General features: G+C 37.1%; 1 protein-coding gene across 1 annotated transcript; it reads right to left on the reverse strand.

Moving 5' to 3' along the window:
• Positions 1-341: 341 nt before the first annotated feature.
• Positions 342-22,624, reverse strand: gdap2 (ganglioside induced differentiation associated protein 2). The gene is made up of 14 exons (XM_056755795.1): positions 22,416-22,624; positions 20,999-21,214; positions 19,106-19,245; positions 18,784-18,937; positions 18,156-18,244; positions 17,942-18,018; positions 17,156-17,315; positions 14,878-15,028; positions 14,010-14,086; positions 13,088-13,164; positions 12,014-12,153; positions 10,503-10,557; positions 9,125-9,268; positions 342-1,519 (listed from the first exon to the last, which is right to left on the reverse strand). The coding sequence occupies exons 2-14, from the start codon at positions 21,193-21,195 to the stop codon at positions 1,478-1,480; spliced, it is 1,503 nt and encodes a 500-aa protein (XP_056611773.1). The 5' UTR covers positions 21,196-21,214; positions 22,416-22,624; the 3' UTR covers positions 342-1,477.
• Between the last annotated feature and the right edge of the window lie 219 nt (positions 22,625-22,843).

Here is a 22,843-nt window from a genome sequence, read left to right on the forward strand (position 1 = left end):
GATCTGGATCTGCAACACAAAAATCAACTGTTAAGATTAGATCAGATTTTGGTAAATTAAATGTTCGGAGGGCAGAATTAGTCAGATGTCTATCTAATGCATAAAAATGTGATAAACAGCACTTGCGGACTCCACAAGTCCAATGACTGTAAATATGCAGCTCTGTTTGTTCTTTAATCTGTTATGTGCAATGGAACAATACAGCAGAATTTGATGTTTCCCTTAATGTGTTTTAAAATATATGACGCATGATAAAAGACAATCTAAATAACAGAAAGACAAAAATGTCGACCAATGGTGTTATAGTTTCCACACAAAAAGAACAAAAGGAAGATTAATGATAACATACCACTACAAGATTTTCTTTTATTCAAATATTCTCTTCATTACCATGATTTATATAATCTCGTTAATTTAAAATAATACAAAATTTAACAATTTCTGCACTGTGTCAGTAATGACTCACTTAAACAAACCAAAAGGAATAGTAACAGACAGCATTATTAGTATCTACAATTAACTATTTACAGTTCTTCACTTTGGCCATGCATGTAAATCTTTTTCATATGTTAGAATATAATACAATCTGACGCTCTTTAAAATGTCAGTGTACCTTAGGTTTTAAAGACTCTCCAAAATGAACACTGATGTACCATCTTGATAACATCTCCAGAAACAAGCACACATACACACAAAACATAATCCGGAGTAAACATACAATTTGCTATGCTACCATGGTATCAGTTTTGCTATAAATGATATCACAGAATGATTACACAGAATTATAACTGTAATAAGAAAGAAATGTAATTCATATCTTGGATGTCCTTCATATGTGCTGATAAAGGAAACTGAGATCTAGACTAATTTGGACTGACAGTTTTATACAGCTATAGCTTACAGTTTGTTTAATGCCTCAGCCAAAGTTGTACATGTATTTTCAGATGAAAATCAAATAATCAAGAAAACTGCTCCTGCTTGTGATTGCGCAGACATGGAATGCATTAAAACTACAAAACACTGCAAAGTCTAGCTGTGAGATTACTGGATGAACAACATGACATGAAAAATCAAAAACAGCACAAATGACAATATTTCCAGCAATTATTCAACTAGATTCACATTACATGTGTTGTACAAAATATAATCTGTTATGCATATTTGTCAAATTCAGTCTCTGTCTGCTGAAGTTTCCTAATAGAGCTTGAGTCAGACCAGCGGTTCCTTCTATTAAGGTTTCGAGTCTGGCACGTTCAGCAGGTCTCAGAAGGTTGTGTTTATACAGCATTATTGAAAGACAGAAGATCGACTATCTCTGAGCGTCACAGAGAAAACTCAGCCCTCCAGAAATGACTGAGATACGCCTCCGACAACGTCGACGGGTCATCAGGGTTGTGTGTTTGCCCAGGCGCTGATCATTTAGTGGCAGGTCCTGTCAAACTCTTCTGCACTGGGTTTGTCTGATAATCACAGACCGTCACAGGCCTGAAGAGTGAGCTGTATAATATGGGCTGTTAACCTGAGGGAGCAAAGATGACATTTATGAGCTCAGTTGAATAAACAAACAGTGGTAAAAGTTACGTTTGGTCACCAAGTATGGCAGCATATTGGTAGCTTTTTTAATTATGAAATGCAATACACAAAATGGCGATGTAATATGTAAAATGACAATGCAATTATGATTTAAATATACATTTTAAATAACATATGTGCAATATTAAGTGCAGAATGAAAAAAAAATGATATCAATTACATTTGTCAGTTCCAATACTAGTTTTAATAGGTTTTCTTTAAGTTGCAAAATGAAAATGCATTACCCGGATTGATTAAGATAGTCAAGCAAAACTGTAGCAATATAAAAATACTAATGTTATTTTCAATAAAGCCTTATTAAAATTGTATATTTTTATAAAAAAAAAAAAAAAAAAAGAGTTAAATCGCTTGTACATACACGTTATCATCGTAAACACATTCAGTATTTGTTGTCTTGTACATATTAAAGGACCCTTAGCATTAAAGTCAATAAAAGTCTGTGTTTAAGTGCTATAATCGGGTTCGTGGTGCGTCTAGAAACACAGTAAATGTGAAAAACAAGATCCCAGTAAAATTGTTTTGATATGCCTTTCTCTGCAAGCATGTGTGATATCGAGCCGTTATGATTTCGCTCCTGATGTGATGTAGAGAAAGGCTCTTATTATAATATTACCGGCCCTTAATCTACACAATTCCACCAGAATTCCAGTGGTGTAAATGACGCCATGGTAAAAGTTTGTGGACAACATGCAATGTTGAGTCCTAACCTCGGAAGAGACAGGAGAGGATTTATTTTAATTTAAGTGGAAATCCCACAGAAACCATAAGTAAAAACCTGCTTGTTTGCACGAATCACTTCAAGCCAGAGTACTTCATGGGCTACATAGAACATTCAAAGCCAGTGTTAAACTTACTCTATATTTACAGCGGGGAAAATAAGTATTTGACACATCAGCATTTTTATCTGGGGGATATAAGGGGATTTCTAAGTGGGCTATTGGCACAAAATTTCCACCAGATGTAGCCATCAAGACAAATATTGAATTCATACAAAGAAATCAGAACATTTAAGTATACAAGTTGAGTCATAATAAATAAAGTAAAATGACACAGGGAATAAGTATTGAACACATGAAGGTAACAAGGTGCAAAATGGCATAGAAAGCCAGGAGATCACCTGAAATCTGTCAGTATTGAGAGAGAAACCCTGCCCCCTATCAATCCTAATTGATATCAGCTGCTTTAGTCCTAATTGATGGCCTATAAAGGCTTCTCATTACCTAGGAGGCACACAGGACAGACTTCATGATGGGTAAAAGCAAAGAACTCTCTGTAGATCTTCGTAATCTTATCGTTGAAAAGCATTTTGATGGGAATGGTTATAGGCGCATTTCCAGAATGCTGAATGTTCCTGTGAGCACTGTGGGGGCCACTATCCGGAAATGGAAAGAGCATCAGTTCACCATAAACCGGCCACGATCAGGTGCTCCGCGTAAGATCCTTGTCCGAGGAGTCCAAAGAATAATCAGGAGAGTTCTCCAAGAGCCAAGAACCACTCGGGCAGAACTTCAAGAAGACCTTGCATCAGCAGGTACTGTTGTTTCAAAGAAAACTATAAACAATGCACTGAACCGCCATGGCATCCATGCACGTTTACCACGGAAGACTCCATTGCTGAACAAAAAGCATGTTGAGGCTTGGTTAAAGTTTGCGAAAGAGCATTTGGAGAAGCCTGTGGATTATTGGGAGACTATAGTATGGTCTACTTTTTGGCAGTCATTCTACACACCATGTTTGGAGAAGAAATGGCACTGCCCACCACCCCAAGAATACCATACCAACAGTTAAGTTTGGGGGTGAAAGCATCATGGTTTGGGGCTGCTTTTCAGCAAGAGGTACTGGCAGAATTCATGTTATTGAAGGCAGGATGAATGGAGAAATGTACCTGGACATTCTGGATAAAAATCTGCTGCCATCTACCAGAAAGCTGAAATGGACATTTCAGCGAGACAATGATCCCAAACACAAGGCCAAGGACACAATAAAGTGGTTTCAAAGAAAGAAAATCAAGCTGCCTGAATGGCCCAGTCAATCACCTGACCTAAATCCCATAGAAAATCTCCTCAGAGAACTGAAGATCAAAGTTCATAAAAGGAACCTTCAAGATTTAAAGACCATTTGTGTGGAAGAATGGGCCAGAATCACTCCTGAGCAATGCAGACGACTGGTCTCTCCATACAAAAGGTGTCTAGAAGCTGTAATCACCAACAAAGGCATTTCTACAAAGTATTAAATAAAGTGTGTTCAATACTTATTCCCTGTGTCATTTCACTTTATTTATTATGACTGAACTTGTATACTTAAATGTTCTGATTTCTTTGTATGAATTCAATATTTGGCTTGATGGCTACATCTGGTGGAAATTTTGAGTCAATAGCCCACTTAGAAATCCCCTCACTGATAAAAATGCTGATGTGTCATATACTTATTTTCCCCGCTGTATTGTTATTTGGCAAATGGGTACTTGGAGTTTAGCTGTATGTATGTTTATACATTATGTGCGTTAATATGTTCAGCTCTGGCAAGCTGACTGTTTTGTTAATGAACCGGTCCGAGCACTGCAGTTAGTTTCTTTTTAAACGGTCTCTAATCATTCGTCCTTAGGCTGAAAAATCTGTCACAGCATTTCTAGTTATGCTCTCACGTTGTGTGTGTAATGTTGTAACTTGTCATTGACAAGTGCTAAAATCCACATAATTCCGCTTTATTATATAGTATAATAATATATATTATATAATAAGGCAAGCATACACGCACAACATGAGTTCTGTTTGCTTTGAACGACTTTTTTTAGTCTCTGGACGAATGATTTGAGACGTTTAAAATTAAATTAACCGCAGAGGAGTTCAGGAAAGATAATTTAGCTAAACGATTGCCATGGCAGGACTACACTTGTGTTGTGCTGACGTGCCGGACGGAAGGTGGATGGGGTGCGCTGTTACTCATTATCATTTAAAGAGACATGCACCAAAACGGGTTGCTGTGAGCATAGCTGTTTTTGACGAGGCAAAAAGGGTTTTGTTTTCACAGCCATTGGGTGTTTTTAAGCAAAATATGTTCCAGACATTTCATGAAGACTTGGATTTGCCTAATAAACAAAACATGTTGAACTTGCTCATTTAATGAGTCCTTATTATCATTCAGAAACTGTTTTTGTGGCGCAACATTTCCATAATTTCAGGAATCGAGTTACAGTTGATCTTTAGTTGCCCAAACTGCAGCGTCTATATGAATAAGAAACAAAGGTTAATTTTGGTAAAAGCAGATCTCCACTTTGGCAATGTTTATGTATATTTGTGCATAATCTCTCCCCTAACACAGCCTCCAGCATGAAAGTAGCACCGTACAGACAGGTGTTTTTTAACGTGGATGGATCACGTTTGTGATTGTACAGTTACGGAAGAGTGGTCTCACAAAACAACCATTTCTGAAAGATTGTGTGAAGATATTGTGACAAAAAAGACAATAATCAAAATACTGAATGCGTTCATGATAAAAACGTATGAGAAAGTAAACTTATAGTGATTTTGAGACATTCAACAGGCGAGCTCACCACTTGATAAGGAAGAGAATTCTCTATGAGATGTTATAGCAGGTTATATACTAGTTCTTTAGTCTACAGACATGTAAAAATCTAAAAAAAACACGTTAGTAATTCTTGTTTTTGTTCTCCAATTTGTGAGCATGGGATTTAATATTTTTTTAATTAGTTCTGCAGCCGCACATCCATGCACGCAACGAGCGATGCTGGCTCCTCCTTCAAGCAATGACGCTGTATTGGGGAGGGGGCGTGGCCAGCTCGAAATGCTTTTCCAATTCCACATTGAATTTTGCAACACCCAACACGCTGTGTAAATGAAAATGCAATCCTAATTCTTCATTTTGCAACAGTTTTGCTTTACAATCTTGAACATAAATAATCAATCCGGAGAATGCATTTACATTTTAATTTTGAAACTTAAAGAGCGTTAAAAATATCAATTTAAATAACATATTAAAACTAGTGTAGGAACTGACAAATGTAATTTATATAATATTATTTTTTTGATTATTTCTTTTAAATACACAATTGCATTGTCATTTTACATACTGCATTGCCATTTTTTATTTCAAATGGAAAATAGCTACCAATATGCTTCCATAACTGACTAGCTGACATGCACTTAATACTGTAAAAAGCTGATGAGGAATTGCTAAATGGCCACTGTTACCACATTATTAGAACAGGATACACCAACATCCTACAGCCTGTGTGCTTGAACACCAAGATAAATTGAAAATCAACTACAAATGGACCTCTAGCCAAATGGCCTCTCTTTAAATAACCACAAGGATGCAAATATTTAGTGAAGGTTGTGGTTTCTAGGATATACTTCTAGAAAACCGTATGCAAAGATTTCATGTGCTTCTCTTCTATTCCATGATTTTGTTAATTCACTTCGTAAAGCTGAGGAGAATTTAGCAGGAAGCAGAAGTGGACCTTTAAGTTAAATACAAAACAAAAGGAGATTCTACTCATTTCAAGACGGAAACAATTTACAGCAGTCTAGGCACAAGGAACACGGGAAATGCATTTAAAAAAAAATCCCCTAATAACAGATGCAAAGTCAAAAATAAAAAGTTTGTGCTCTTAATAGTGCTGTTTATGTGGAGTAATTTAAAGTGACTGTGGCTGGACTTTCCACGGCAGCTCATTTCATATGCTATGAGAAAGCTAAGTGCAACTGGATTGCCCTTTAACTTCCTGTTTTATCAAAGAATGAGAAGAAGAATACAAACCAATTGCCAACAAAACACAGACATATGACTCAGTTTCACTTAACGAGTGCAGTTCTTGTCCGGCATCTTTAAGCACTTGGACCACGCAATCTATCAGTATCAAACGATCTCAAAATCCAGCGTTATATCCACCGTTTATATAACATCCATCACTGAAATGCCGTGAACAAACAGACACACCTAAACTTCACTATCGCCAGAGTAATGAGCAGCAGCGATGCCCATCTTGATGCAGCGCAGACAACCTTGATGGTAAGCGGGTCTCGATCGCCGGTTGGCGGGCTTTTCCACCTTTGCATTGCTTTTGGCCAATAAAAGGAATAGGATCCCTGTGATGACACAGGGATCCAGAATTAGAAAAAACTTCTTGAAACTATTTGGAATGCTCAGGGAGCGTATCAAGTTCAGAAATACTACGTCATAAGTCAAACTCGTTTTTTAACAAGCTGACGATGTTAAACATGAGAGGCCAGCACGTTTAACAGTGTAAAGAATGACAGCTCGGTTTAAAGCTTCCAGTTGAGCCATATGAGACATTTAATTACGGGACACATTTCCAAGGTGATAAAAGTGATCAAAACTGAGCTGAAGGTCTCGAACATTTGAACGTATAACGCTGTATTCTGACTTCTACATTTACATAGGATGGGTTTGAAAACCAAATCTGAAAAATCAAACTTATTTTTGCTTTACTGATAATCAACTGAAATGTCAAAGTGTTCCTTAACACATCAAAGCCCAAGTACAAAATGTCTTACATGCAAATCAAATGCAGGCGCACACATCCTGTTGGATAAAATGTATTCTTAATTAAGTCTGTGAACCACGACATGCACCTGCTGCGAAGAGAAAGAGCATCCATTTAACACATTAGTGCCATGATCGATTCTTCACAGCTACTTCACCTAGCGTCTCTCTTTGCCGTTTCATTAACATGAATCAGAAAGAGCAGCTGTATTCCTATGCAGTTTTAGCCTTTTAGGGACAACACTAGAAAAAAACGACTCGCCAAATTATAGAAAAAATGATGGACTCAATGTACATGAATAATTGGGGTATAACTAATATTAGTTTTGTGTATGGTATGGTTTATTATATGTTTATGTTTTGAAAGACACAGGCATGATCAAGAGTCCTTCAAAGATAAAACCTCTTCCAAGATTAAAGGAGCATTGAATAAAGTATCTCCACTAATGGTGTGTGCATTAGCTAAAGACGTAATACTGAACACACTTGAATTCTCCACATGTGTTTTATTCTACAGTGCTGTATAATTCATCATTTTTAGATGTTGGAACAGTTAATGATGATCAATTCTGTCTTTAAGATGCAGCATATGGGAAAACATTATACTGTATATATGGATGTGGGTGTAATAAGGCCAACCGAATAAATTTACTCCTTTATGCTAAGTCTGCTGTAAAACAAACAAAAACTTGTTAGGAAATGTTTATAGATAGTACAGCATTTTCTGTCAGACCCAGTCTCATGTAAATGCATCACAAGACAAAAAAAGTGAGTATTTTTTATGATGGGAAATCAAGTCATTATTTGATTTTGGATAAACAAATCACATTGTGTCAGGACATTGGACAATTCATCTTTTTATTAAGTTATTTTCTTCTTAAGGGGATCAGGGGCCCCAGAAGCACCATCTCTGGTAGACTACTGACTGTCACATAATTTCCTAGCACCCTGCTTTACAAGCCTAAATCGCTAAATGCTTTTACACTACCCACACTCCTGTGCAGTGTTAAAAAAATGGTGACAAAACTAAGAGCTCAAGAATATCATCTAGTCCCGTTGGGTCTTACCAACGAATATTAAGGTTTACCATTGGCTAAAGCAGAAATCTGGTATCGTGTTCTGCACATAAATCATTCCTGAATGATTTTGTTGGAACAGCCGCTAGACTATTTCAATAATCTTTTGACCAAAATGTTCTGCACATCAAGGATAAAAAGGCCAGACAAAACACTGCAATGGTAATATGAGATACTATGACATTCTGCAAAGCCATACAAACACAACCATAAATGTACCTTACATGCCCCCGTAGCTAAATGAACTTAATATTTCTTCAATGTTTCCTTTAAACGGTCACCCTAAACCACAAAACAAGTTGAGTCATCTTGCGAATAAACTGCCATTTTTCATGTTGAGTCTGAGCAGAGGCAGCTGAGTTCTCAGAAGGGTTCATTTCTCACGACTGAAGGCTTTTCAGTCTGAATTTCCTCCACCCATACTTAAGAGTTATTTTTGACTGCTGACCCAAAGACTCTCCTTTCCACAAGCCAAACACAACCCGTCTCAAAATATAAAAGGACCTCATTAAGAACTATAAATAAACATTTTGTATAGAAGCTTTAGCAAAAATAAAACAAATATCTAAAGGCCATACAGGGACAAGTCACCCCAAGGATTTTTTCAGTGGAATTTGCATGAAATTGCCAGTTGCACATTCCAAAGAACGTAAAAATTGAGAAAAACCTTTTTAGAATGAACAGACAAACAAATATAGCCTTTGTGAGATCATTAAAGATGTGCTTTCTCAATTGAAACAACATTGAGTGTTCTTTAGTCATCTGTAAACCATAACATGTACACGGATGATGTGTTGTTAATCTGTGATTTTTACAGAGAAGTAACTTCACTTTAGATTTTACCAGGTGCCTAGAGTAACTAAAGAAACACACTTGTGTTTGATTGAGATTTGACAATACTGAGGTATAACACAGGCTTGAAAACTCACCCGTGTGTCATACTCCAGGACAAAAGGAGGGATGTCAACCTGTTCTGGCAAGACACAGGTGAAGAGCTGCTGCAGGTTCTCTATGTGATGGACTTTCTCTTTCAGGCCCGATACACTGAACGTCGTGAAAAACCATGTAGACACCTAACAGGAATCAGACAAAAAAGCTTTAGAAGTTGCAATCTTAAAAGTGAAAGCTTTTAATTTTTCTAAACATATTAGAATGGCAGAATAAAAAGAGACCATTCCAAATTGTTATTAATCAGCATTTTTAGAAGTATTGTGAACATTCCAGTCCTGTGACTGTTGAAAACTGATAAAATTAAGTTTATCACATAATTTTTTTTCATTTTATCATAAGTTATTTTGACCCATTTCTCCGGTTTCATTTTCAAATAGATTTATTTGGAAAAATATATATATTTGAAATTGAGTAGAAATATTGTTGGCAATTTGACGATGCAAAAATGATAATTTTACCTTTACACATACCTTTAAGTAGTAAATTTTCATGATGTCTCTTTATATTATATTATATTACACAACTGATTTGCAATAAAATAACGGGGCATCAATTTGTACCCTGCAAGTGCCAGATACATATAACACACTTTCAATGAAAATATTTGTGTTTTAGAACCCCAAATGTGTATTACTGCTTTGGATTCGAAAATAGAGAAACAATAAATTACGACTGACATTGAAAGTCAGACAGAATAACCAACAGCTGCTATAAGGCTTTGGTTAAATTCCTTAGTCGACAGGACGACTTATTTTCTAGGGCAGAAATGACCGCACCATGAAGAGATCAATTTGAAAAAAAGAGAAAATTGTTAAATGTATGAACAAATTGTCTGTTACCCTGTTTACAGCCAACACTATAGCCCCCAAAGCTTTTCCGCTTCAGTAACGTTTATTCAAATGACAAATCCCAAACACGTCTCACACCTGGGAATGTTACCATGGCCGAGCACTCTCAGAGTCAAATGGATGCATTTTTAAACGAACAATTATCAGACACTTAATTGCAGGGGTTCTTCGGCGTTTGGAGAGCACGGAGCATAATTGTCGAATAATATCACGAATGAAAGCAAAGCCTGGCAAAGACAACACGTACTCATAATCACTTCAATTACCTGAATAGGTTGTGTGGAACACTATGCCACACTTTGTGCGGACACATTATGAATCTCGGAGATGTGTTTGAACGTATTAAATTACAAGCGGCCTTTCTAAGTCGATGGAAAACACGCGAAGCTGACGACTGTGAATTATACCATGGGCCCGTACGAGCTCTGAAGGAAAACTTTTCATGGTGCCGCTAAATTTTAGATTAACATCGAATGGACTCAAATGAGAGTTAATGAATCCCATTTACCTTGGAGCGGAACGTTGGGTGAACGAAGTAGAAAGCTCTGAGGTTTTTCTTAAACCTAAAATGCAAAGAAAAATGGATATCAACAAAATGAATGACTTATTACACAAATAGTGAATTCCTCCAGTGCATTGGGCTTTGAAAGGATTATTGCATTAACAATAACATTAAACCCATTAGAAAGAAAACTAAAGCAGAAGCGTGCGCTTTTTTTGGGAACGAGCAAGTCTGTGAATCGAGTTCAATAGGCCGGACGCGTCCAAGTCACACAACAACACAGATCTGGACAACACATCCATCAACTTCTCCTCTTTCCCACGATGTTCTTCTCCAAACCCATGAGCAGGGGTTATAGGGAGTGATGACATCATTGGCTTGTTTAGTTGTACACTTGATTGTGATTGTTTACAGAAACATCCTGGAATCCCTGTGCTCCTGTCTGTGGCATCATGTCCGTATGTTCATATTTCTATTGTTCGTTTTTTGCCCCGGTGATACCTGATAACAAATGGCACGAGACAAACTGGCCTTGCTTTCAGAGCTATGAGTCACCGCTCTCCACAACGTACGGAAAGTGTGAGGAACTAGACCTGGACCGTATTTCTGTTTTCATTTCAAGACTGTGGTTTCCTCCGACTGCACGCTGAGATGTCCCCTGAACACATGACCTCACTCTCACCTCCCACAGACATGACTTTTAACAAAGGCTCACTCTCCTCCGCTAAGGCAGGAAAACTGCAAAGTCTGTTCAATCTAAAGAACAATACTTAGGATGCATTTGTGATGTTATGAAATTAAGTTCCACGGCGCTACATCCATTGTTCGTAGGGCTTGAGTTGTGGTGATGGTGGTGTTTTGGCCATATTCTTATTTGGCTATGCAGGAGAACACGGAGACCTCGGTTCTTCTCGGTTTTACAAGGTGTCAAGGCCATTGCAATCGCTCTCAATGTTCTAACCCTGATGACCAAAACCCCCCTCGAAATTTCCCAACGTGCTCCACATGCTATAATGAATGAAATCTATATCATTTTACTTTCCAAAGAACTAAAATCACCATCTCGCACCCACTTGGAAAGCGATACTGTGGGTTGCCAAAGTAGAGCAGGTAAAACATATGACTCAGCGTTGTGTGGATGTACTTCGAAAATGTGCTTTTCAAGCTTGTCAGAACCTACAAAAGACAGTAAGACAAGGTTGGGCTGCTCTTCATAAATCTTCGAGATGCTTTCAAAGGACCAGAACACCAAGTCACAGACTTTCACAAACGATTAGCATACCACATGTTATGTTTTTTTTGGCTAGGTTTGATTTGGGGAGATAGTGTTGTTTGGCAAAAGCAGATCATAAAAACTAATGACTCCCTACGAAAAGCATTTATAATTTTTTTATATGTGTCAGAGATTTATGCGCTCACAGACTATAACTGAGTGAAGTCATCTTTGTAAGGTCACAGAGAAGAAGAAATGTGGGTGGTTTGCAGTTTCGCTGTGACGAAACAGAAATTGTTCTTACTTGGCATCCACAATGTCATAGAGCTTCTTGAGGAAATCTGTTTCCAAGTGATTGTGTTCACCGGTGAGCGTGTGGAAATACACCATCACATACTCCTTCACTGTGATATTGTCCATTACATGGATGAAATACAGTAAGGCCTAACAAAGAAACACAGAATAAATATGGAAATGATCATTGCCGATATGTTTCGGTACATATTGATCAAAAAATGTTTTCAATACAATAATTCAGGCAAATCTTGTGAAAACATACAACATTCGTGGCAAAAATCAAAGCAGTAATGATTTAAAAAATAAAACATTTAATTCGATAACACAAAAAAGATCATTCTGTTCTCTTCCTCACGCAAAGAATCACTTAGCATAGGAATGAATTCTTTTTGTATTTTTTTAGCATTTTCTGCTGAAAATCTAATTTCTGTAAGACACCCAGCTAAATCAGAGTGCATAATATGTTTTCATTTACCTTGTACAAAGCATCAATTGCTTTGACACAAATTTGATCTAGAACAAATGTTAAGATGTTCTCAACTGGTTTCAATTTCTTTATTTTTCTCGAAGTAAAAAATGTGTACTCTACTGTTTAAACAAAGATATTGGTTATCATTTACGTAACAGGTAGTTTTCCATATTTAAAAAAAAATCATGTACATTTTTCTATAAAATATACTTTATTAATGTCTCACAAGGTAAGATTAATAAAAAGTTGACATCATAGCTTATTTTTTAACAAACCATGCAAGGAATTGAACATTTTGAGGTTTTAAGGTCTAATTTAAAAAAATGCTTAAAAACATGTTAAAAAACAGACCTTCTTTTAATGTCTAAAATGCCAATTTGTTGATGCAAGTATCTTTATATTGAATATTACTGCATCACACGGAATATGAAATGAAAGTATTTTTTGCAATGATACCATGTATTGTATTGTATTCTTCTCTGTATTTAATCTATACATTTAATAATATTTTCCTCTTTTTAAGATTTAATTTTCGTGTAAATCAGCTTTGAAATGATGCTATATTTTATATAAATAAACCTCAATGGAAATGATGTGTATTTACTTTTATACCTTTTCCATATCAATGATTGTAACCGGAATATTCCTGCCGACAACAACCATGACCGTCCTGCCACATCTATCAACACCTGAGTGTGAGAAAGAAAGCATCATGGCATACCTGGACTGTATGAAGACAATTTCATCCACACCCACTGGAGAAGAGTGCACAGCATATTGTCTGACAGTGTGCTTATGCTTTGAGGCTGGGTCAGGATTAAGAGGTCAGCTGCTTGTCAGCATCATGCTTTGCACCTTTCTCCCAATGCATTTCCTTATTCAACATCAAACAGCATGTGTGATGAACCCATTAGATGTTTCAACCTCACCCTGTTTAATGAACTCTTCTTGCAAAGATGTAAAAGTTAGCTATATCTCTTTGTTCCATATTACAAGAAACATCTGGATGAACGTTTTATTTATTTCATCCTCACGTGGCACTTTGAAAGAGCTTATCGTGGTGCACAGCTGAAGAAAGTCTGCCCCCCTTAGGCTAAAAAATACACAATGTGATTTATATTCAACATTGGTTATTTATTTCCTGAAATGAAGATTATTGTAAAAGATTTATTATAGCTCCAATAATAACCTAGTTTATGGTGCACATAACACGTATCCCTTGAGGTCAAAAGGAGAAAAGCTATCCAAAAAACTATGCAACTACAAGAAGAGGTTGAAGATACAGCAACCATTACTTTAATGTCTATTTTTTCTCCAGAAACAAGAGAAACGGATTACAGAACCCCCTGATGTTCAGCTCAATGAGGCAGAACAAAGGTTTCCTGCCCAGAGTGCAAACACACAGATGGAGAAAGCACAAAGTCCACATGTGCACAAAAAAATACAGAGACAAGATGTGAGCATGTGTTGTAAACATGTGAGAAATAAAACAGACGTCACACTGCTACAAACAAGAACCCACAACAACACTGACCGGTTTGATATAATGCTTTTAATGCTGCGATGTCTGAGAGATCCTCTGCCCGCGCTCTGCACAGCCATCGGTTATAGCTTTAGAAAAATAGAGAGTAAACAAATAAACTTAGTATCTAAGCAGCAGACAGTAATGTAAAGAATATGTATTCAATCTAAACGTCCAAAACATAAACAAAAATGTTTGTACACTCATTTCTGTAATGAACAGAAATTAATTTATGGAAATAAATTCCCTTTTTTGTTATACATGTTTCATCTGACCGGCCCAAATTAACCTCCGGTTTGTGTTTGTTGATCGGTCTTGCTAGTGGCTAATAATATAACAAATAAGCTATAATTTTATTTCATTTATATAAATATTTTATTGCATTGTTGATAACTGTATTAAATAAACACTTTGTTGAATTTTATTGTACATTAATTTTATTACATTAACAATTAGTTGAATGGAATTTAACATTTAAGTAAGCCAAGTGAAAGTCCTTCTTCGGATAACCCAAATAATACTGGTCAGGTCTTACTTTTAACTTGCTAGCTAATGTGATTTGCTTGTTATTTCGCTTGTGATCAGAAATAAACAGCAGGGACTCTTTTCACCACAAAACTGTGTATTTGTAGCAACGTTTGTTTACATTGTTGTTTTGAAACCGTCTATAGTAAACTTTCTAAAAAGTGCCCATAAAATGATTAGTTATCACAGTTTACAATTTATGATGAAATACCATTTAGTTACTAACAAGAAAAGTGTTGTTAAACACATATTAAGAAATGAATTCCCAGTAGCATCAAGAACAGTTACATTCATTATGGTAAATGTTGATTTTGTGGAACAGTCGAGAGTCTCAAAAGACAACTAGAATTCTTACTTCCTTTGGTGCTGTTTCTGCTGGGCCGCCTCAGATACATGGCCCTGAAGGATGAGTTTCCTCTGCTTATCCACATCTCCTTCCATGCGAGCGAAGGCGTGATTTCCCACAAGCCCCAGGTCTGATTCCAGTGAGTCATCTCCAGAGTCATCTACAGATGACAGGAACATCACTTTTGTGTAAGTATTAACATGCATTATCACTCTACACTGAGCACTGGATATGAGAAGAAAACCAAAATGCAACGGCCCATAAGTGTGCTCAGGCACAAATGCATTTCGCTGCAATGAACAGTACAGTCTACTCTCACATGATTGGAATGAACATTAGCATGTTCAGACAGCAACAAGGCCTGACCTCCAACCTCAGTGCTGTGTGATGTACAGCCAGACATGGATCACATCATCATGACCTGTTATTTCTGCTTACATTTTTATGCCAGATCTCTAGTATTGGCCATTTCTGAATATAAATAAAAGGAAAGTGATGTCCAAACAGGCAAAGAAACTTTCTCTATTTACTCCTTATTAGCTCAGCCCCATACTTCAGTTTCAGCCAACGCTCACGAAGGAAAGTGAAACAACTATACAAGTAGATTATAGGCAAACAGACAGCTGCAGGCAAGACACATTAAAGTGGAGCAAGACATTACAAAGACTCGGTTACACACAGCTGTTTCCTGAAGGTTATCTTAGGTCAGAGAAGATACTGTTATTGTTATAAATGCAATACAAGGGCATTAAACAATCTACGGGCTCGCTCGGTCTAGTAAGACTTCTGAAACTTATCTCGACTACAGGAGAATTTTAGCGTCATGAACGGTACGTAACGTGTTGGAAAAAGACATGAGGAGGAGCAATGCTATGGTGGCACATAAAATGGACAAGTTCAATCGACAAACAGTGGTTGAACAAACATGAATTGTTTGATTAATTCTAACCAAATACAAAATTTACTGTAAACATGACTATACAAATAGAACCATGACAAAGAAAATCCTTAGCGTCATATCACACAAACCAAAGGTACCATGATACAAAGGTCTGATCAAACAGTTTAGAAGAGCACAAATATATACATGTGCAAGACTTTCTCAGTAGGCCCGATATCAACAAGCAGTCACACGGATGCACATCTGCACGTCATTTAATACCGTCAGTCCACTGGAATAATAGACTATTTCATTGTGCCGAGGAATAAACACAAAAGACGATATTTTGAGAAGTGTCTCAGTGGTTTTGGGTCTATACAATGGAATTCAAGGGGCCCATAAGTAGTTGTTTGGTTACCAAATATCTTCTTATGTGTTCAGTAGAAGTCATACGGGTTTGAAAGACATGAGGGTAGTAAGTAAAAGACAAAAGAAACATATATTTTACATTTTTGAGTGAACTATACCTTTAAGAACAGATATTAAAGGAACAGTTCAACCAAAAATAAAAATGAATTTACTCAGCCTCAAGTTGTTTCAAATCCGTGTAAATGTCTTTGTTCTGATGAACCCATTGAAAGATATTTGGACGGGCGAGTAAATGACAGAAGAATTATTTTTGGGTGAACTGTCCCTTTAAAAGGACACAGGGAAAAAAATTAAGAGTGATTATAGAGTGAACTGTATAAACCATCATACCTTGTTCACACTTATGAAGAATGATCAACTTACACATTCAAAATCAAGACTGATAAATTAGAAATATGAATGACCTGGAAAGAGTTTTTGTAGTGGCTAACAGACCTTGGGCTGCCCTTCTACGTCCTGGATTAAAGTGTTCAGAGGCAGGCAAGGAAGCGCAGTGTTTATTTATACGGGTCCTGGCTTATGCATGGTGTGTTTGAGTTGGATCAACAGCTCAAGTGAGAGGTGATCACCTTCCAAATGATTCAGGCTTCAAGTAACGGCAGGCCAACAAATATACAAGTTCAATCTCTCACTAACAAATAAATATACAGAACCGTCTGAGTGCCATGGCAAGCAGAGGATCAAAATGTACTTTCAATCTTAAATAGGCCTGTTCACCTCAGTGCTTATACGGGGTTTACAGGGTCGAGCTAGCCAAATTTTAACCCTGTGGTGATGACAATGCAGGCAGTAAATATTTTTTTTTATGAAATCCTTTGAAGACGTGTCAACTGCAGTTATAAAAAATCAAATGCTTCCCGAATGGATAAACTATTTGGCTGAGGGCTGTTTCAAGTGAGTTTTTCAAGACAGAATTACATCCGCTGAAAATATGTAGGTTTGAAAAATGAGATCAGATGTGCATTATGTTGATCTCACCCTCTAGATTTCCGGGCTTTTCTGAAATGCGGATCTGTCTCTCCGGGACCACGGGCTCGCCCTCAGCATTGCCGATGTCCGCTGGCAGAAAAGGAAGACTGGTCATCTCCTCTTTCTTTGAGCGTGGGAAATACAGCGGCATCAACTTCAAATACAGGGGCTGAAAAACAGACATATGAATTACTTAGTCTTAATGTGTTAAAGGATTTAAAGGAATAGTTTGTGCAAAAATTTTAATTCTGTCATTATTTACTCCCCCTTAGATTTTTCCAAACCTGGAAAAATGTTTTTCTTTTGCTTAACCAAGAGAAGACATTTGGAAGAATGTCAGTAACCTAAGAGATCTCGTCCCCCATTGACTCCTGTAGCATTTATTTCTCTACCATGGTATTCTAATATCTGCTCGGTTACTGACATTCTTTCAAATATCGTCTTTTGTGTTTAGCTGAACAAAGGAAATTATACAGGTGTGGAACAATCTGAGGGTGAGTAAATAATGTCAAAATTTTCATTTTGGCTGAACAATCCTGTTAATGCACATCCAGGGTCAATGCAGCATTTACCAGATTCTTGCCCAGTCTGGTTTTGTTTTAATATTTCTATATCCTAACTTTACAATGAATATTACTGTAGCTCATCCTCATCATAAAAACAACTAAGTTTCACCCACAAACACAACAAAGTTGATCTTTAGGGAAAAACAGTTTCATAAGAAAATGAGAGCACATGGTAGAGTCACAGGATGGAAGCTGTTGCGTAAACAGCGAAACGAAACGGCAAGCGAACCTCCTCGACATCTGTAACAGCAAACACCACAGTCTCGATGTTCTCACCGTGGTTCTCAAGAAATCTACGAACAGTCCCTGAAAAGACAGAAAGTAGGGAAAGCACCTTCTGATGAGTGAATATGTGGGATCCCTCTGAAGTTCACAAGAAAGGACAGATCTGCACATGTGCTTGACTCACAGCACAATATAAAAGATGGGTAAAAGGAAATTACTTAATGCTATATGCGTAGCGTCCTCCAGCGGATATGCTCTTTTCACTGTGTTGACCACACAAAAACCTACAGACACCATGCCATGTTCTCTGTGGACAGAAACACAAAACACAAAAATGTATTTCAACATATTTTAATTGGATATATGTAAATATTTTAAAGATTTATGAGAGGAAATTAATGAGATAAAGGTTTTGGCACAGCAACAGACAGTAGTTCCTGCTTGATGAAATATAACTGAAATATCAAAACCACTTGCTGACACACCCAGTAAACTCAACTGACAGATACATGGGAATGTGTTTTAACAGTTAGCACATAACAAATAAGGATACCATACGGCTATCTTATTTGGACAATCTACTATCATTCCCTTTCCTCCCAGTTTAAAGCTACGGATTTCCAACAAACCATCCACAAGGTTAAAGAGAAACACAAGCATCATCAGACACTGCACATAAAGGTTCTTGTTATTTTGCAAAATGTTTGGTTGCTATGGGAATTGCTAAACAAATCAGGTTTTGACCTTAAAATAAGCCAACATGAATGGCTTTAATATGTGATCTGAACTTAGTGACTGATAAGAAAATTAGCATCCAGTGCAACCACTTCCATAAGTCCATCTTACTTGGCGAGCTGCATGGCATTTCTGTAGCAGCTGTACAGAGAACTCTCCGCAGCTGTCCTGTACTTGGCTTTATATTTGGGCCCTACGGTATGAATGATGAAGCGTGCCGCCAAGTTAAAGCCCTCTGTCATTTTTGCCTCACCCGTCCGACATCCTGGAATAACATACACACACCCACGTCATGAAACTCAGCAAACAAAATGACGATAACATCGGTTCCAAAACTCAGAACAGGAAACAGGAATTAATTAACAGTAATATTATTAGTTTACAATTAGTTAGAATATAGTCCTCTGTATGGTAGCCAGCTAGTGCCCCCTACCTTTCAGTTTGATTAGTTCGTCCTTGAGCTCAGGCCCGGCGTATCTGTGAATGCTGTTTGAAACTGGGTTCTTATCTGTTAGCATCTCATTACTTGTATTGACGATTGCAGTGCAGTTTAAAAATGCCACATCTCCATTACTGTAAAATAAAGGAATAATGTAACTCAGCATATGAGATACAAAGAACCTCATATAGGCTAAGGTATAAAAGTGTCTTGAGAACATTTCATAAAGTTTAATATACCGTTTTACTAATTCTCTCTGATTTTCTTTTCTATACGAACATGTCCTTAACTTTCTGGCTACAAGAAAGCTATAGGATATTTCCATTATTGTGACATAAATAAATCTCACAACTAGTGGTGGGCATAGATTAATTTTTTTAATCTAGATTAATTCCAAGATTAATCTAGATTAATCTAGATTAAATGGCTCATTTGAATTCTGCAGAAGGCATTCAGAATATGTGTGCTACCCAAATAATGACTAAAAGTAAGTCTTTGTGAACGGGTTTCTCAAGCCAGGTGGCGCATTAGACCAGGGGCTCATCTCCTGTTTCCAAAATGCATCACAAACTGCTTGAGAAAGCTGTTCTACTATGATAATTGGTGATGAAAATTAAATTATGTTCAATAAGATGAACTTGTGTTTACTTCCGCATTAGCTAAGGGATGATTTGCATTTAGGTGGTACTTGAGACTGGAAGAGCTCCTACAGTACATTTACATTTAGTCATTTAGCAGACACTTTTATCCAAAGCGACTTACAAAGAGTGAGGGAGCAACAAGCGATATGTCATACAGGAGCCATAATACATTAGATCTCAATACAAAGTTACTGGTTTCAACTAAAGCTAGACCACTACCTGTTGAGAGAAAGTGTTTTTTTTCCGCATTGCACAAGGTGCAAACACCCTTAGTCTTGTCGATGTTTCCATTGGGAAGCTTCTTAAAAATAAATTTTCCCTGAAGCAAACCCGGCGGCTTCATAGCTGCATCCATGTTAGCACGTCACGTTTGATGTGGTAATTTCACAGTAACGTTATGTTGTGTTCAGACCAAACGCGAATGGCGTGTCAAGCGCGAGTGATTTATATGTTAATGCAAAGAGCCAATAGACCTACTTGCTGCGCGAATCGCGCGAATGAAGCCCTGGTTATGAGATGATGAGGCGCCGAATGAAGCCCTGGTTATGAGATGATGAGGCGGCGCGAATGAAGCCCTGGTTATGAGATGATGAGGCGGCTTCTGCTTCCGCGAATGACGCGAATCACGCGAGTTAAAAAAATCTCGTTCTCTCTCCGTACAGTGCAGTTAAGCTGGTATACATCCGCGCTAAAATATCAAGGTGAAAGTCATCATAGCTTGCGTAGTATAGACCCAGCTGCCAACCCAACTTTGAGAATAGATTAACGGCGACATTTTTTTTATCGCGCGATAAGAGTCACACTGCGTTAACGGCGCCCACCACTACTCACAACATATATCTCCATGTACTAAATAAATCCTAAATGCTTAAATTTAATTTTTTGGACAGAATTTCTGTTCAATGATCTTTCTCTTTTATATAACCGAGAAGCCATGAGTTCAAATCCTTGCCCTTAAACACTGGTCAGATTTAGAAAGCAGCCATATAGACCTCCCAAACAGTGTCATGTGACTGTGATATAAAGAGGATTTGTATGCACGAGGGAATGACTATATAGGGCATATGTAGAAAAAAAGAAACGATAATTAAGCAGATTTGAAATGCCTGTAATATTTTTAAAGCATATATTTAACAAAAGAAAACAGATAAATTCTGAAAGTGTAAGTTGTTGGGGGACCTTAGACTATTAAGGTTTAAATAACTGTAGAAAATAGTATAGAAGTCGTCAAGTAAAGAAAACTCACAAGAGAACAATCTTGCCGTTGATGTCTTGTCTATAAGCAAAAGGCGATGTTAAAGAATTGATCTGATTGGTCAAATTGCAATCATCCTCTCTAAAACAGTTCTCTCCGTCCTCCTCATCCTGGACTCCCTGAGGCTGGTCCCACGCGGGGAGGCTCTGGACATCCACAATCTGAGAACGAGCTCCTAAGGGATCCATGTTGTGCTTTAGATGTAATCTAAAAAGACATGGTGAAGACTTAAAAAACAAAGGGGCTGTAGTGGGTCAGATCAACACATTAACACAACCGCACACAGTAAGGTGTATAAATCAGATTTAACATGTTAGTAGTTAGTTACAAGGACAGCCTGCAATGAATTGCAGAAAAAAGACCATGATGTTAAAAAGAGAAATCTCAAGTTTATTTAAAGGAAAGTATGTACTCTGTAAACCCACGTCTATCATTTTTTTACATGATTTGAATATATGATGATGCTTTTGAATGAATGCATTGAAATCTGTGGGTAACATCAGCCATCAGAGTGCATCATCAACGGGCCACAACATAAGCTTTATAGAAAATGTGACTTCAATTATTAACGTAATTCAGACTTTACAATACTTCATGTATGTGGCGGGCACAATATAAAGATCTGAGAAATTGTGTATTTATAAAATTGACTGACTTTAAAACACATCAGAGAAACTTTATCAGTCCAACCAGACAGAACTCCAGAAACAGATAAGATATTCAGCAAAAATGAACTGTTGGTGTAAAGGTCGAGTCCCCAAATTAAATTCCAAAAACAACAACAACAACAACATTGACGACGATGTGTTGGTAAAGGTCTATAAATGCTTCACCTCAATCATTATATGTGACCCTGGATCACAAAACAAGTAGCAGGCGAATATTTGTTGCAAAAGCCAACAAAACATTGTGGGCCTATGGGTCAAAATTATCGATCTAATGCCAAATGCCAAAAATCATAAGTATATTAAGTAAAGACCATGTTCCATGAAGATATTTTGTAAATTTCCTATGTTATGCTAAGAACTTCATTGGACAACTTCAAAGGCGATTTTCTCAGTATTTAAGATTTTTTTGAACCCTCAGATTCCAGATTTTAAATAGTTGTATCTCGGTCAAATATTGTCCTATCCTAACAAACCATATATCAATGCTTATTTTTGCATGTTTCAGATGATGTCAAAATCTCAATTTTGAAAAATGGACACATTAGACTGGTTCTGTTGTGAAATGTCACATACAAACACACACATATATACATATATATATATATATATCATGTTCAAATTACAGTACAGAAAAAACGTACAGCGATCTATACTGATTTTAGCCACACCATGTCTATGTCGACATGAGCAAAATTGAAACCAATAACAACTGCCATCAATCACAACTTTCATAAACCTACCAGATGATCTCGTCCACTGGTGCAGCTAATCAGTCCTGTCTAATGACGTTACAACAACAAAAGACAAGTAGGAAAAAAAATTCACTTTAAAGAAAGGGAAAAGATCACGGCTGTATTCCCAAGCTTCCGCTTTTAAATGGACCGACCATTGGTTAAAAAGTGATTTTAGTTGCTTGTGGTCAACACATCTTGTTTGCAACACTCAGTCAGCTTCCTGATCAGCTGATTCACGAGTGCAAAAACATCACTTCCGGGTTTGCTTTAAGGGTCAGTCGCTGTGGAGTCGCGTTGTGCAGATAGCGCACACGTCTATTTTCACGTCTATCTTATATTTTATCTGACGTTCTACATTAAGCATTTAAATAATTTGTATGCAAAGCAAACATAATATTAAATAACAATCATTTTATTTTTTTCATTTTAAACAT

Source organism: Triplophysa dalaica, chromosome 8, assembly GCF_015846415.1.
Source record: "Triplophysa dalaica isolate WHDGS20190420 chromosome 8, ASM1584641v1, whole genome shotgun sequence".
Classification (NCBI taxonomy): domain Eukaryota; kingdom Metazoa; phylum Chordata; class Actinopteri; order Cypriniformes; family Nemacheilidae; genus Triplophysa; species Triplophysa dalaica.

Bases quoted from the DNA above. Each gene is read 5' to 3' on its own strand.
- gdap2 (XM_056755795.1), bottom strand. From the start codon at position 21,195: ATGGATCCCTTAGGAGCTCGTTCTCAGATTGTGGATGTCCAGAGCCTC. The intron at 18,245-18,783 runs GTAAGATGGACT...TTCTGTCCACAG, and splicing joins AATGCCATGCAGCTCGCCAA to AGAACATGGCATGGTGTCTG. The intron at 9,269-10,502 runs GTAAATGGGATT...GATTCCTGTTAG, and splicing joins ACCCAACGTTCCGCTCCAAG to GTGTCTACATGGTTTTTCAC.